This window comes from Sitodiplosis mosellana, unplaced genomic scaffold (genome assembly GCF_009176505.1).
Source record: "Sitodiplosis mosellana isolate CC-2019 unplaced genomic scaffold, AAFC_SMos_1.0 Smas_scaffold_6170, whole genome shotgun sequence".
Taxonomy (NCBI): Eukaryota; Metazoa; Arthropoda; class Insecta; order Diptera; family Cecidomyiidae; genus Sitodiplosis; species Sitodiplosis mosellana.
The window spans coordinates 3,239,030-3,255,881 of record NW_022601411.1 but is presented as its reverse complement, the minus strand read 5'-3'; the positions used below and the strand labels follow the sequence as shown (position 1 = coordinate 3,255,881).

The following is a 16,852-nucleotide window of genomic DNA, read 5'->3' as shown; positions in this document are numbered from 1 at the left end:
AATCCAACAACTGATTTGATCCATTCGCGGTACGCTGGTACAGACGCGTAAGTCGACGGCCTAGTTCCTATACAATGTACTTGTCCTATACTCCGATTAGAGAAGCTTCATTTGCTGCATTCACAAATACTAAACCGTTTCCGGAATTACCACCACAAACTGTAACAAAATTGAAATGATACATTTTCAATTATTGAATAAAATGTGAAGTACAACATTTAAACAAAAAAATACAAAAGTCAACTGATTCCAATTTGAGGGCAAAAAGTTTAAAATACTCGAAATTTAATCAATGCCGAAATAAATTTACCCCACCACAAAGTTAATGTGTTTTATTAGCCTATTTAAACATGTTTCTGATGCTGATCAGTTTAATTTTCAATATACTTAGTATTGTGAGTTTAGTGTTCAGTTAATTTTACAATGTTGAAAATTATTGTCATATTTGTGCTAATTCTCAGTGTCAACTGTGACTTAAATGTTACTGTTGTTAACGGAAAAGAAATAAGTATTAAAGAGCAGAGCATTGAAGTGGCTGGCTATGTAGCGCTGCTGGTGAACAGATTCGTTTAACATCAGCTGTTGGTTGCGTGCATATTCGCTGTGACGCGCGGTCTTTCACTTTACGATTCTCACACAGTGTTTTTCTATTGCATTCACACAGAAATAGAAAGAGAAGATAATAAAACACACGAAACACGAACGACAGTTATGTGGGTGTACGCGCGCGTCGCTTACGATGTACCTCGTGTCTTGCATATGCTTCTCTTTCTGTTTCCGTGTGAATGCAAGAGACAAACACTGTGTGAGAATCATTAGATGAATAAACGCGCGTCACAGCGAATATGCACGCAACCAACAGCTGCTGTTGAACAGATCTGTTCACCAGCAGCGCTACATTCCCAGCCGCTTCAATGCTCTGTTAAAGAGCGACCTTACCAAGTGTCAATAAATACAGACTATGTGCCATTTTTTTGGGCTAACCATAAGTGCGACGGCATCATAATTAATAAAAATTACGTTTTGACGGCCGCCCATTGTGTATACACAATCATGTGTAGATGATGATAAAGATTATGTTGTCTGGGCCGGAAATTCCGATAGCACCTGGTGGGGTGTTATTTATCGAATCAAAAATATAACCATACATCCCAATTAAACAAAAGAACCACTCAGAAATGACTTAGCTCTATTCAGAGCCTGTCCGTGCGCTCTTTGCGCCCTGGTGCAAAATTGCCAGGGCGCCCTTTTCTTAGGATGAAATGAAATAGACTCAAAATTGTCTCAAAACGATTAACTTCCTTGTTAGAAAAGTTCTGTACGCTATTGTGTGTATCGTTCATATTATGAACGTCATGGTGTACAATACACTGTTTCGTGTATATATGAAAGGCACGAAAAAAAATCCAACGAAATTAGCAAGATATCTAATTGCCTTATGTAATACTGAAAATTTGCATTTTAGATTTATTGAAAACATTATACATTGCTGCGATCGGCGAAGGCGCGAGAGCTTAAATTTTTTTGTCATTTCAAAAATGTAGCGCTTGAATACACATGTTTACTGACTTGAGAATTATTACATGGAAAAGGATGCTCAAAATAATTGAATATATTTTGTAGTCGGTTGAATAAATCAGAGATGGTTCATCGTATACCGCGCGTACATGGGAATGTGTATCAGTATATACTCTAACGCATACCTTTGCATTGCGTGTACGTCTTTGAACAATAAATGCGTTAAGTTCTTCACGCACACAGCTATACATACACATAAACGCTAACGCTTCAGTGCCAGCGGACGCGTTGTTTAACGCAAAGGTTTTCAATGTATATATACCGTTCTGTACCGAGTACAGTAAATACAACGAATTGATATACATATACTCCATCTCTGGAATAAATACTGAAATCTTATTGTTTAATATTTTTAAATTGGAAAAAGGCGCTTTAAATACAAGTGGCACTTCAATATATATATAAGCTGATCAAATACTTTTGATGCTTTCGGCGCTCTCGACGCCTGAATTTTTCTACGTATTTTTGGAAAATTTAAGCAATTGAGCGCCTTCGGCGCTCAAGCGCTCCAATTTTCCTGGCATTTTTCACAAATTTCAGTGCTCGCGCGCCCTCGGCGCCTCAGCGCCGTGGTGCAGCGCACCACTTGCGCCCTATCTGGGACAGGCCCTGGCTCTATTAGAGCTAAGCACAGAAATTGATTTTACGGAACTAATTAAACCAATCCAAATGGTAGATAAGGGATTTCCACATTACAGTCATCTTGTTGTTGACGCCTCCGGGTATGGAAAAACATGTTACACGTGTGAAATAAGTGAAATACTCTTGCACACCCAACTATCAACTTTGACTCTAGAAGAATGCCGAGAATTTGGATATTATTTAACATCTAATTTGCTTTGCGCGATAGATACCGACGTCCACTCAACAAGTAATTATTGAATCTTTATTCGACGTTTATTTTTATAAACTCAAATATCACCGTTTGAAAATACTAATTTTTACTTTTTTTGCAGTTTGTGTAAGCGATTCTGGGGGACCGTTAACCCTAACAACGAGCAGAGAAACACTTTTACTCGGAGTCATGAGCTTTGGTGATGAATGCAAGCCAGATGAGCCAAGTGTTTTCGTATATTTACTGAAATTTGGTTGTAAATGGTTTGGGGTTCTAAATTCTTAAAAGACTCAATGAAGCAACGGACTTGTCGGCATACTCGTGGATTCAGCATTTCACTTGCTTTGGCGATTCGTGAGTTGCCGAAGCATCATATATGCAGTGCACTCGATATTTAACGTGAAAACCTATATTCGATACATCGAAGTTGGCCGAGGTATGATTTCGTTTGCGCGTAGCGCGTAAGCAATTCACTTGCGATATATAGTATATAGAGGTTCACGTTATATCGCAAGTGAATTGCTTATGCGCTACGCGCAAACGAAATCATACCTCGGCCAACTTCGATGTATCGAATATAGGTTTTCACGTTAAATATCGAGTGCACTGCATATATGATGCTTCAGCAACTCACGAATCGCCAAAGCAAGTGAAATGCTAAATCCACGAGTATGCCGACAAGTCCGCTGCTTCATTGAGGAGTACATAAAATAGTTTGCCCATGGAAAATGTGTTTTTCCCTTGTGGAGTATGTGTAAAAGAGTGATGACGACAATGACAGAGTCTTTTCTCCATATCTGCTTTTAAAATATATTCGAAATCTAATCAAGATTTGTGTGTCTGACCCTGGGGGAATATCACGCTCCTGAATCTTGTGAGATATTTGAGATATTTGAAATAAACATCAATTGTATGACATATTTTCGAATATTTCGAATAAATAAATCAGGTTTTTGTGGATTTTGGAGATATTTGAGATTTTTTGCATTAAATTCGAATAAATACATTTAAATATCATTCATAATCACAAAAATTCACAATACTCCGCCGTATTCACAAATATCCACCATATTTCATACGACAGATTCTTAGAGATAAATTGGATTTTTTTGAAATATTTGGAATAATTTAAGCGTGATATTCCCTCAGGTCTGACCGTTTAATTAACCCTCTAATGCATATATTTTATACAGAGCTGGGAATTTTTTTCCATGCTTATTTTACCTCATAAGCACTTAAAAAAATATTCATAATCTGGTATAATGCTGGAATTATCAATAAATCGCAAAAATCAAAATGGTCTTATAAGTACAGTCATGCATTTACGACCAATATGGAAATTGCGAAGTATATGAACAAACCGAATTTGCATAGCTGTACTTATAAGAACAGCTTGCAAATTGAGTGATGTTGACATCGGAATTCGTGAATATCATTTTTTCTGGATTATTTGTGAAAAAAATAGGTTAAAATTAAATGAAAATAAAATTCCACACTAAACCAAGCACACAAAATATCAAACAAAAAGAAATCCAAATTGCATGGCTGTACTTATAAGAACAGTATGCAAATTGACGGACAAATGTTGCACAATTGTAAAAAAATCATTGAACTTGAATTGAATTTGGTTAAAAACACTCCAAATAAGCAGAAAAAAAATTCCTGAGGTCAACAAAATAATTTTATTCGATTTAATCACATTTCAAAAACAGGACACGAAACGAAAATAATTTATTTTTACGGAAACGTCGTTTTCCTGTACAAATGTTGTCATAACTTGACACTGGTTGACCGCACACAAAATTTTTATGAGAAAGAAATGTGCGCTAGTGTTCTCCAACGAAAACTGTCATACATTATTTTGTGACATAATCAATGATTCGCATTATAGAAATATTTAAATGAACCAACCTTATAAGTTCACGTATGCACTAGAGGGTTAAAAATAAATAATTTCTTTTTTATATCGAAATTTCTTGGCATGTGTGTTTTGATTTGATATTGAGCTGATTTTTCAATCGATACATTCTCATCCAATTTATGCTGGTATAATGCCCGACCGTTTGTTCATCTTCCACATTGCTTTCTTGACTCGACAAATGCACAAGCACATGCCAAGAAGGAAAAGGAAAATCAATGATATCTACAATGAAATTTAAGCAAAAAGACAATAGTCTTTCACTAGGGGCTTCTATGTCGGTTTGGCATTCGAATTTTTATTCACAAATTCGCGCTCAGTGCTATGCATTCGCAGCGCTGCCATATGATTTCTATGTGAACATTCGCACTCGCATTCGTTATAGCAGTCGTATTTCGCTGTTCTCGACCGTTCTCACGAATGCGAGTGCGAATGTTCACATAGAAATCATACGGCAGCGTTGCGAATGCATGCCCAAACACGAATGAACGAGTGAATTATGTAGTCACAAGTTCGCTGTCATGGCCGCATTCGTCGCATTCGCAAACATTCGAATTTTTGTTCTGAAATGCGAATGCATTCGCAGCATTCGCGAGAGATAAATCCCCTTGGGTCTTTCATCGAAATTGAATCAGTTCGAAGCTTACTCACAAAAAGAACTGTGTGTGTGTTTCGAATCCGTATTTTTTCCATATCCAGCAAGCGCCCTTATGTTTCAGTTGTAAGTTCACAAGTTTCCCATATTCTTTTTTTTTTGAGTGCATTCCGGATCCACAATATTTACATATTTTACACCATCTGTGCCACAAACAGGCTTATACACATATGGAAGTTCACAACGAGGCATATTAATCGACCGAATGAATAAAGACGTTGAGTATTCTGGAATAATCGATAAAATTTATATGATTTCACTTTATTGAAAACAAAAACGAATGGTCACTATGTATGTATACTCTTCAAACTGAAAAGTATCAAAAGAATACACACAAACAATACTTCCGGATGAAAAAATGTAATATTACTGTCACTTTTTACTCTTCGTAAAACGGTTGTTGCTGCTGATAATTTTGTTATTTAGTTTTTCAAACTGCTTGTGTACGACGTAGTAATGTACGTTCTGAAATATTTTCGTAAGCCACACACAAAACAATATTGCTTATTTGACATTTAACTTACAGCAATATAACAGCACTATTGCAGTCGATAATGGTATATCAAGATTTGTTGTATGTGATCAACCTTAGATGCCATGCACGACATTATAATAATCGAAAAAGACGGATAATCGAGATTTTCATAAAATAAGGCAAAATAATCAAAATTTCCATACTTTCTAATTAGTTTATGACGAAAAACCGGGTGATTTAGAAACTATATAATAGATATGAGAACAGATTTGGTGCATTGTTCAATTTATTGAACAATCTTGTATATACGAGAAATGTACCGAAAACGCAAAGCCTCTGATTTCAAATCTTATTGTGCGAATGTACAAGCATGAAAGTTAGTTGGCAACTTTATTCGTATGTTCAAATGAAATAAACTGAAAAAAACTATTCTAAACTCAAAAATGCATGCATATCGATTAACATTGAAATAAATATGTGAAAAATGATGAGTGGTTTATAAATACCGTTTCAATAAATTCAAATAAAACCACTCTACCATCATTGACATGTTTATACAAAAAGTGTGACAATTAGCAGCGAGAGCTAACTTCACGCTGGTAAACGTCATCGTTGAGTTGAGGTTAATGTCATTCGATGTACACATATACAAAAAAGTAGAACGAAAGAACGGACTGAGAATAACATAGTAAGCAGTCGGTGATCATGCTAGCAATATTAAATGCTTGTTGATGCAACTTTTTTTTTGTATATATAAAATCATCAATGTGCTAAAGTTTTCGCGTGATTAGTCGCTGTCGTCGTCGTCATTGTCATCGTCGTTGGAAAGCTGAGTCAAATAGTTTATCCCAAATGTGTATGTGTCATTTAAGTTTGAACAAAAATGAGAATTAAATCACAACAATCTGACGTTTCCAATGATAAAAAAAATCCAAAAAAAGACACCAAGAAAAAGCGAAATAAAAGCATTGATTCGTTCGTAAATATATGTTATTTCCATTTCTGTATCGGTTTATTTGGCAATTTCCAATTGCCTGAATGTCTGTCGGCTAATACACGAGTGTTTTTTGTACGGTTGGCATAATCAAACGCATCTGTTTTCTTCTCTCTCGTTTTCGAAGTTGTCCCATTCTATATCGCTTGAGTATCTTTCCCCTTCTGTGTATTTCAAAATCCAAGTCAAATAATTGTCGACACATACGGTTTTGTTTGCTGTGCGACAATAAATTTAGATCAGCTAAAAAGCAACGAAAAAGTTGGAAAATAACAACTGTCGAATTCAAGAGAAAGAGAGAGTGAGTGAATAGTCAGCCAATTGTGTTTAAATTGGATTAATCTGATTTCTGGCCAAAGACCAAGTTATTAGTTTTGCGCTTTAATTTGACACACACGTTTTTTTGCCGTCGATGACGTGATAACAACACTCACTCATTTGTTTACATTTCTTCCTTCATTCATTCCACCACCTGAAGACAACTTTTCAACAAATACCAGAAGACTGATTTGAAAGAAAAGGAAATAGCAACAACAAAATATCAAACCAACCAAAATGGGTATAAATATTTCGCGACAAACGGATCTCTCGGAAAATACGTATTTAAATCAATTTGTTGGAAAAAATCACATCCCAGCCACCAACAATGAGTTCTGGAACTCATTTTTACAGTATCAAATCGCGCTGCCAACGAACAGGTACGGCTTTTGTAGATTTTGGTTAGGTTCATACGATTCTAAAATACTGACGTGTGTCTTTTAGTGAGGAACAGCTTAGCCTGGACTCCCGATTGGAAACGATGTGTCAACAGTTTATCAGTCATAATTTGGCGACAGGTAACTTTGGATCGCTGATCACCATATTTTTGAATAAAGTTAGCGAATTACTGGAGCTATCGGACAAAGACAGGTTTGTGCCACGTAATTCCGATATAAAATTTTCATACAAATTCGATTTTTCTATCAACTTACAAGCCCATTTAAATTTGACTTTTTTTTTCCTCTGTTCAATTTTCACGCTTTTGTTACGCTTATGTTCTGTTTGTTTTTCGCTCTGTGTTTAATTCGCAGTAGTATGCACATTTGGCAAACGTTCAACGCTCTGTTCATCATTCGGTGTACGGTAAAGTATTTAATTGAAACGGGTTCGGAATATCAACTGTTGCAGCATTTTGAAGCGATGCCCAGCACCGCCACCGAAATTGTTGCGGAAACGTCTAACGGAACGGCAGCCATTGACATTGACACTGAGAACAAAACCAAACCGGTGCGAACGGTTGATGGTTCAAAATTTGAAACATTTTTCGAGGCCGTTGTCAATTTATTGATCATCATTCCGGTGAAGTATGTGCTGAATCTCTCATTTAGCTGATTTAATTCTAATATTTTCGTACTCATTGCTTTTGTTTATTTCTGTCACATTTACAGAGAGTTCACCTACCATTTGCACCTGGAAGCGGTGAATCTTTTGATTGTTCTACTGTCGGTGCATCTATTTTCACAACAACCAACCGAAAAATCGATTATTTTCAGGTAAAAATACAATTGTTCTGTTTTATTTTCATCCAATTTAGCCATTATTAGGCTAGCATCCAATTGATTGAATTGTATTCTCTATTCTCTATTCAGAACGGTTTATAATAATCCAAATGCAAACACTTTGATGAGTGCACTATTGCATTTCGTTAGTCGAATGGTTGAGGAGCCACCGACAATGTTCGGCATCAATTCAGGCGGTTCACTTGTATTTGGCATCGCCGAATCTCTATTGTCGATTTTCACGTTCCGAAAGACGCATCAGGATTTTCTCAGTTCAAACGATTTACCAATGGCATTCAAAGAACACTATCCACTGGCCAATCAAAGTCTATTACTCATACTTATTCTCACCAATCACTGTACAGCAACGTCAAAAAATAATAAATATCGCCAAAGTCTATTCGGATGCTGTGATTCAAAAGGTAAACGCAACGATTAATCTTCAATAGATGATAAACAATCAAAAATTTCTTTTGAAGAATCAACAAAAACGTATCATAATATCAATTCTTTTGATTGACAAGTCTTAAAATAGTACAAACAATTGAACCATTGCGACAAACAAATTCCCTCAGAATATTTTAGTATTAAAGTGCAACATAAAGTTTTTTTTTTTTCATATGGAGTTGTTGTTGTAAACTCAATATAAAAAAAAAATTTCATGTTGCACTTTGAAACTAAAATATTCTGAGGGAATTTGTTTGTCACAATGGTTCAATTGATTCAGTTGGTTTTATTGCGAAAATTTTCAATAGATTCACCAAAGGATGGGCACACATTTAAAATTGACTTTACGGCTCTGTTCAATACATTGTGTAAAATTGTAACCATCGATCAGGCAACCCTTCTGTTGTATCTATTGCTGCATCGTAATCAACAGTTCTATCAATTTGCGATGGCACAAGAAAATCTACAGCAAATGGTCATACCTATTTTACAAACACTTTACAATGCACCCGATAGTACGTCTCATCACATCTACATGACGTTGATTGTTCTGCTGATACTGAGCGAAGATGATGGCTTCAATAAGAGCGTTCACCAAATTGTAAGCGAATCTTTTTACGTCAAAAGTACTTGTAAAAAAGTTTAGAATATTTCTTCTTTTGTATTTATTGCAGACATTGAAAAACATTCACTGGTACACCGAACGCACAATTTCTGAAATATCACTTGGTGGCCTTTTAATTTTAGTTGTAATCCGCACCATTCAATACAATATGTTAAAAATGCGTGACAAATACTTGCATACCAATTGCTTGGCGGCGTTAGCAAATATGTCCGGACAATTTAGGCAATTGCACCCATACACTGCACAGCGATTGGTAAGTTTATTCGAAACGTTGGCAAAGAAGCATGCACGACTTTATTCGGATATGAATGGTGACAGTAGTGGCGTTGGTGCTGGCAGCAGCAGCAGCAGTACGGCATCTACCGTTATTCCAGTCGATGCAACCGTACGTTCGATGGTGTTGGAAGATTTATCGGTGCTAGAAGAAGTATTGCGAATGGTTTTAGAAATCATCAATTCATGTATATCGCATCAGTTGGTTTATTGTCCGAATCTTGTCTACACATTGCTCTATAAACGTCAAGTATTTGAGTCGTTCCGAAGTAATCCGGCATTTCAAGATATCATTCAAAATATTGACATGGTAATTCAATATTTGTCCGCAATAATTTTTTTTTTTGATTTTCAATGGGTTGCATTTGAAAACTAATCACCTATTTTCATGGTTTTAATCAAACAGGTTGTTGGATTTTTCTCGTCGCGATTGCAGCGAGTACAAGATCAACGCGGTGAACTTGGTGTGGGTGAAGTCCTCGAAGTGATTTCCAAAGGTGCAAGCCAATGGTCGAGCGATCGATTGCGTAAATTTCCCGATTTGAAATTTCGCTACGTTGAAGAAGATGCACCCGAAGAGTTCTTCATACCCTACGTATGGTCATTGGTTACCAAATATGGATCATTGCATTTTAATTCGGAAATTATGAAAGGTCTAACTAGCGAAATCAATTGCTAAGCAATATTCATGCGCCAACGCAACCAATTTATATCTAGGTCTATGTATAGTCGAAACTATTGCGGACAAGTTGAACAATAATAATAATAGTAATAAAAAAATGACACAGACAAGTGATGTTTGATACAAACATGTGAACAAATCCCCTAAAATCGAAATGAAAGGTTTAATTTACCCAAAACAAAAGAAAGGAAAAAACCACAACAAAAAATGCAAGAGAAAAACAAAAAATCTATATATATTTATAGTGTATTATATTTATTATTTACATTGCGACCAAAATGCAACGACTTCATCACTTTATTTATTAATTATTTCTTTTATGTATCAATATATTTGTTTCTTCTTTTTTGACTGTCTCTTTTCTTTTCATCTTTTTGTTGTATCCTAAAAATCTAATTCTTCCCGCAATTTTGTCACACCATGAAAATATTTTGAGACAAATTTTAACATTTATTAAAGTAATCCTAGCACGTTTGATAATAACCGCAAGATATATTTATTTCGATTCAATCTATGGAACATTGTTCATGTTTAAAAAAAAAAAGAGAAAGAAAATGAAATAGGCAAGCGACATTTGTGCGTTGCCAGAGAGATATACGTCGAATTTAGTTATTAGTCAACTAATTTTTTTTGTCTTTATTTCATTTCACAGAATTTTTTTCTCTAGAGTTATACAATTGTAACTGTTACATAAATGAAAATAATATTATTTTTCGAAACAAAATAAATCGGACGACTCGTTTTTATTTCCTTCCATCATAAAATGCTCACCTATTCAAGGAGGTGCTGGCAAAGTTTCTGACAAGGCGAGAGAGTAGTAGTGGGAAAACCTAGGGGGATTTAACTACGTGAAAACTTGTAAAAAAATGATATAAACGCGCACGAAATTGTTACATTCACCAGAGAACTTGCATGATTCCACTCAGTTGACAAGTTCCGTATTAAAACAACATGCGCGAACGCGCGCGAGTTCGTGTGCAAACTTGAAGCTGGACGACGCGCACACATCAGTCGTTCCATTTATTATATCTGGATTAACTTTTCCAATACTTTCTCCAGCTCTTTAAAAATATTTCCTTTGTCCATTTTATAATTATATAAATCTTTGAACTTTTGGAAAGGATGTGAAAAATCTTTATACACGTAAACAACCAATTTTTAGTTTGAAACGCGTTTTAGTTGTCAAATAACAACTTGAAAAACGCGCAAAATCATAAACAAACTTGTGTAAACTTGTGACCGTGCGCGTTAGTACGTACAACGAACGCGTCGAACTTCCGCGAATCAAGCAAACTGGCAGAAAACATGCTGAACTCGTAAGAGTTAAATTCCCCTAGGGGAAAACACTATAGTGGGTTTTGGGAGTTCCCATAATGCGAAATTTTCTAGTTTGTTTTTGTTTTTAGTTTTATTTTTCAACCAAAGAAATTCAACTTTAACAAATATTTGATTTTTGTTTTGTTGACGTTTTCACTACCGATGAATGATTGTTTTGTTTTGATTAGATGAATTCTCCTATCTGGAAAAACAAAAGAGATTGAAAATGAATTTATAACGGATCTAATAATTTCTAATGAGATCTTTTGTACACACTCAATATTATAGCGACATCTATTATTAAAATAGCTTGTAGTAAACACATTCATAGCATTTCACTGTAGTTGCGATGTTACCTATTAAATTCCCCTGTGGTATGTAGTTAACAAGTGTCAAACATGAATGTGTCAGTACTACAAGGGAATTTAATAGGAAACATCGCGACTACAGGGAAATGCTATAGATGCATTTACTACAAGCCATTTTAATAATAGATGTCGCTATAATATTGAGTGTGTATTTCACCACCTTGAGTGGATTGTCGAAACTCGAGTTAGACTATCGGATATGACAAGCTGCATACGACAACACTTATTTTGACATTTTGGTATTGTATACACGTCTTTTTTTTATAAAACATCTAGCTCAAATTCATTTTGTGAAATAATAATCGAACTCAAGAAGAAGCATTAAGAATGTCTGAGAATAATTCAACATCGTCTAATTCGGGTAGCAATTTGAATGGAATTGAACAGCAATTCAGATCTCTTAATTTAAAAGAATCTAAACCAGAAGAACCATGGAGAATTTGGTCACGTGAATATTTAAATAAAATAAGAGAAGAAGAAAAGGTAATAATGAATTCAAAACTTGGTTGAAATGTTAATAATGAATTTAAAATGTGTTCGTTTTTCGTTTCAGCATAGGACTAAGAAGAAATATAAGTTATCGATTCGAGAACCAAAATAATTGGAAAGCGCATTTAATATACCTTCAAACATATATTCATCAATAATCATCAGATTGACAACAGAATTATTCTCCTGCTGAAAAATCGCAACTCTTAAACAGAGAGCAAGAGACAACCAGCTTATCATTGTGGTTGCATTAAATTTATGTTTAAATGCATAAATTGTATAGAATGATGGTTAGCATTAAGTGAAAATGTGTAAACAAGAAAAAACATTGCGCTTCAACAATAAATTTGATATGTTCTCCAACTAACTAACAAGAAAACACGAATGAAATTGAATCAATATAAAATTATGTTTCAAATGACATTGATAAATAAAACTAATTTTTACCTCCGATAAAAGCAAAAACTTGTCATGTTCACTTTATACATTCTACTCTCTGAGTTCCATCACATGGAATGATACGTGTGACGGCATATTTTCACACGGAACTTCGTTCCCAGTGCGCCAGGCACTAGCCCCATTAAAATAAAATTGACTGAAATTGAATCCAAAACGAGTTGCTTACATTCACATTCCTGATTCTGGTTTGCAATAAAATGGTTGGTATTCGAAAACAAAAGGCGAACAAGATTTATTTTTCTTCAAATTTTTTTTTATTATAAAACAAAAAATAAATAGATGTACATATCAACAGTTGCTGTTGCGAATTCTTTCTTTTTTCATAACATGATTAAACTAACGTAGAATAAATATATTTGGTCAAGATTTGTTTGTGTTGGACAAAAAATCAGAAAGTCCACTGGTTCCGTTGTCGTTTCCATAACTGAGCTGATCTGACGCAGTGTAATGTAAAAATTGATTTAAATGCCTCGGCACATGTCCATGCACTGTTTTCGTGTGGAGAAATTGTTGCCGTTACCATCACAGCCGCCAAATTTGAATTGAGAACATTCTCTTGTCGATGGATCGTAGCTCCAGCGTGGAATTAATGCCCGGCAAACACCTTTTCGCACTGGTAATATACAACGTTCACCCGGTTTCATGTCTTTTAACTCGTTGCTGGCGGATGATGAGTTGCTGTCACTGTTGTTGATGCTTGCAAAACGCTCCGAATCATCGGCACCAATCGATTCAATTAGCTCAGCCATGCGGATCAACAGTTGTTTTTCGTCATTGTCAACAATTTCATCATAAATGTCCAACGGTTTTGCATCAATTTCGTTGATCAGTGCAAATACAAAAATCACCGTTGCACCAATAAGCAATACATTGACTTTAGTCGCTTGCATTTTTTTTCATTCAAAATTAAACTTGCTTGTTTAACGGTTAATTTTAAAATTAAATTGGTTTGTTTCTTTTCGTGAGTTTAATTTAATTTTTTTCAACACAAATCACTATTTTCGTCTTGAAATTTTTGCTTGCAGATAAAGAATATTCAATAGAAAAATTATTTCTTTAATTCTTGCTGTTCAATTGGTTGGAAGGAAAATATTGTACACGCCAAACTTCAGCTTTTCACTGTTCAACTTTAACTGACTGAATGATGAACGTTCGATTACGTTTTTATATATATGTACGTATTTTTCTTGAGCTGGGAACGCAAACGCAAACATAACTACAATTTGACGGTGTGCTCAAAAAAACCCCAAGCCTATGCTGGCAATGATGATGATGAAGACGTCATCGTTTATTGCGAGTTCAGTATACGCTGCGAATAAATTGAAGAAGAAGCGAAAAAAATGACACACATGGCATGTAAATACGAGCAAAACATAAACAACATCAAGTGTTATCTGAAGAAAGCTATTTTGCGTTTTTTCTGTGTATTTGAAAGTATTGACACCCAACTCGAACAGCACTATGTTGAGTATAGGAAATGCAAAAAAAACGGCTGAAAGCAACAACAACAAAACACATACATGCGGATGGATAGATGACGACCACATGAGATAAAAGAGTGGCTCAACGTATGTAACTAGTAAGAAATAAACAGTTGGTGAAATTTTTCTGCTCTAACAACGTTTGAGTTTCGGGCGCGCATTTCACATACGTGCAACAAATCACATCATAGCCAATATGCAAAATCAGAAATAATAGCGTCATGATGAAAAATCAGAAATAATAGCGTCATGATGATTGATTTTTTTTCTTCTCGGTTTCTATATTCCATTTTGCTTCTCTTGAAAATTAACGTCGATCGCTCGACGCATATATGATCTCACTGTAATTTTCGATACGAATACTTGGAATCGGTTCGCGAGGCTTTCATTTCGCTTTGCGTGTTCATGAATGAAGCGAGTTTTTTTTTATTTCAACTTTACATTGATTATTTCATTATTGGTTTCAGAGATTGGAAGGCCAAGAGTACAATTTAGTTTTTTTTCTTCAGTCATTACACACTCTCGCTTTCTTTGCTTGAACCTTTTTTTTCTTCTTTCGGATAGACAATGTATTTGGCTAATGTCAGCTAGCTAACTGAAAACATTCTGGCTGGCTCAGCGGCTGAATTCTATGCGTTACGTTTTTTCATCGCATCTGCAGTACAGAAATCATATATATGGGGATTTTTGTTTTGTTTATTTTTTGTTTGTAAACAAATCTGCCTATCTTTTTGCATTGTGACTGTGCATTGTGCATAGTATACGTCCATAGGAAATGTGCAGAAGCAATGCAAAAAGATAGGCAGATTTTTTTATAAACAAAAAAAATAAACAAAACAAAAATCCCCATAACTAATGTGAAAATAAATGGCGAACATTTTACATTTCTTATGGTCGAAATTACAGATAGCGGTGAAAAAACGCAACGCATAGAATTCAGCCGCTGACCCAGCCAGAATGTTTTCAGCTAGCTAGCTGACATTAGCCAAATGCATTGTCTGCTTTCGGACGAAGACACTTGTCAAAAATGCCGCGAATGTTCTGGAAAATACGAGGGACTTTTGTTTTCACTTACGCAACGCAACCGATGCGGGATTGTGGGCGTTTTTTCCTCTTTGACGAAATCTTTAAGTGCGTTTTCAATTATATGTTTACTTCAATTAAATTACATTGTCAACAAAAAAACTATTGCACCGAAAAGTGTGTGTGTACTCTGTTATTGATTTGGAATTCCCCAACTACATGCATATTACCTCTTTTATCACTTTACTATGCAAATGCTGCACTGACGTAACTTTCAACGTCATTATTGAAATAATATATTTATAAGTGAATGCTTGTTCATCATGCATTAAAATTGGACTCAAAAATGATTACCTAAAGAAATTTGCTTTTGGTGCATTTGCAGAGAATTTTTGTTTTTGATCTTAAAAGGATAACGGAAACAAAATTTTGCCCATTTTTTTTGGAATATGCGGAAAATTCAAATTAAAAACTGCGACTGACCACGAATCGTTGTTGCAACATGATGTTGACAATTCATTCGCAATGCTTGAAGAGTGGGTTCGTTGTGTGCAACGAGTGTGATACGTGATTTTCAACAGGTAATTCGATGAATCATTGTGTTTCAGCTAAGCAAGTCCGTATTGCACGTATTACTTGCCGATTTTTCGCAAAACGATGACGTAACTGATCGATAAATCATTTCATTTACCGTTCACTCGGCATTCAAAACACCATGAATTGTTATATCAACAAGATATTTCTTCGCTTCAAAGTCAAATCTCCAAAGAAGTTCCTGATTAGTGGAGATGGATTCGACGAATAGCCGAATTTTCAACGGTTCATGGTTCCAGCCGAAGAAAATATATTTTGCTAAAAAGAGTGAGAAGAAAATGTTATACTCATCAAAATAGATATTATCAGTGAAAATCCCATGTGCATTCGCTTCAATTATATAATATTGTTCGTGCCGTGTATAGATGTGCACGCGTGGTTTCCCGTGCCCAGGAGCTGAAACAATGAATAATTCAATGAATGAAGAGAGAAACAAAACCATTAATATGGACAGCAACATGAACGATAATGGTATAGTATAGAACTCCAACTTATGGAAGGGTATTAGCAAAAGAAACGTGTTATGGGCTTTAGATTAAAAAAAAGAACAATAACAATTGGTTAGTTTTTATGATGCGATTAATGTTGACAAATGAAATTCAGCCCGCATTTGCCCAACACCGTGTAATATTTACACCAACAACAACAGCAGAAGAATAAAAAATTGGAGAAAAAATAGTAGAGAAAGAATAAACAACAAATTTGTGTGCAAAATAATAATCTTCAATATTTGATTTGAGAGAAAGGAAAGAAAAAAAAAACGATTGCGTGTGGTCATTTCTCTCGCAATGTCAATGATTCTTTAAGTGGTTTTCTATTCACATGTTGTAAAACATTTAATTGTTTAGTTGAAAATTTCACCTCTTTTTCAATGAGCTAGTGCCAAATATGGGAGATTTTGTTGCATAGCGAAACAATAGTTCCGGACTTATGAAATTTATCAACTTATAGAAAAACAAATCGCAATCGAATTCGAATTTATGTGTTTTTTGCTTATTTTAAGAAGTAATATTTGGGTCTTTATTCTGAGCAACTTTTTTGTCATGCTATTCTGTGGAAACAAATGTGAACGTTTGACATTAAAATTATAGTTTTCAATTA

At 35.0% G+C, this 16,852-nt stretch overlaps 2 protein-coding genes and 1 long non-coding RNA gene across 10 annotated transcripts; 1 reads left to right on the top strand and 2 right to left on the bottom strand.

Moving 5' to 3' along the window:
- Positions 1–6: 6 nt before the first annotated feature.
- LOC129575975 (uncharacterized) lies at positions 7–5,898 on the bottom strand. The gene is made up of 3 exons (XR_008688849.1): positions 5,322–5,898; positions 4,983–5,213; positions 7–159 (listed from the first exon to the last, which is right to left on the bottom strand). It is a non-coding gene; the product is annotated as an uncharacterized LOC129575975 (long non-coding RNA).
- Positions 5,899–6,050: 152 nt separating this feature from the next.
- LOC129575973 (dymeclin) lies at positions 6,051–10,748 on the top strand. 8 transcript variants are annotated; one of them, XM_055460248.1, is made up of 9 exons: positions 6,051–6,317; positions 6,934–7,153; positions 7,218–7,364; positions 7,526–7,798; positions 7,883–7,987; positions 8,084–8,415; positions 8,749–9,041; positions 9,115–9,648; positions 9,745–10,748. In XM_055460248.1, the coding sequence occupies exons 2-9, from the start codon at positions 7,011–7,013 to the stop codon at positions 10,015–10,017; spliced, it is 2,100 nt and encodes a 699-aa protein (XP_055316223.1). In that variant the 5' UTR covers positions 6,051–6,317; positions 6,934–7,010; the 3' UTR covers positions 10,018–10,748. The 8 variants fall into 8 exon arrangements, with proteins under 8 accessions (XP_055316223.1, XP_055316228.1, XP_055316229.1 ...); XM_055460253.1 differs by having other exon boundaries at positions 6,060–6,317; positions 7,529–7,798; XM_055460254.1 differs by having other exon boundaries at positions 6,081–6,756; positions 7,529–7,798.
- Positions 10,749–12,888: 2,140 nt separating this feature from the next.
- On the bottom strand, positions 12,889–13,901 carry LOC129575972 (early lactation protein). Its single transcript, XM_055460247.1, has one exon. The coding sequence runs from the start codon at positions 13,541–13,543 to the stop codon at positions 13,115–13,117; it is 429 nt and encodes a 142-aa protein (XP_055316222.1). The 5' UTR covers positions 13,544–13,901; the 3' UTR covers positions 12,889–13,114.
- Positions 13,902–16,852: the final 2,951 nt, after the last annotated feature.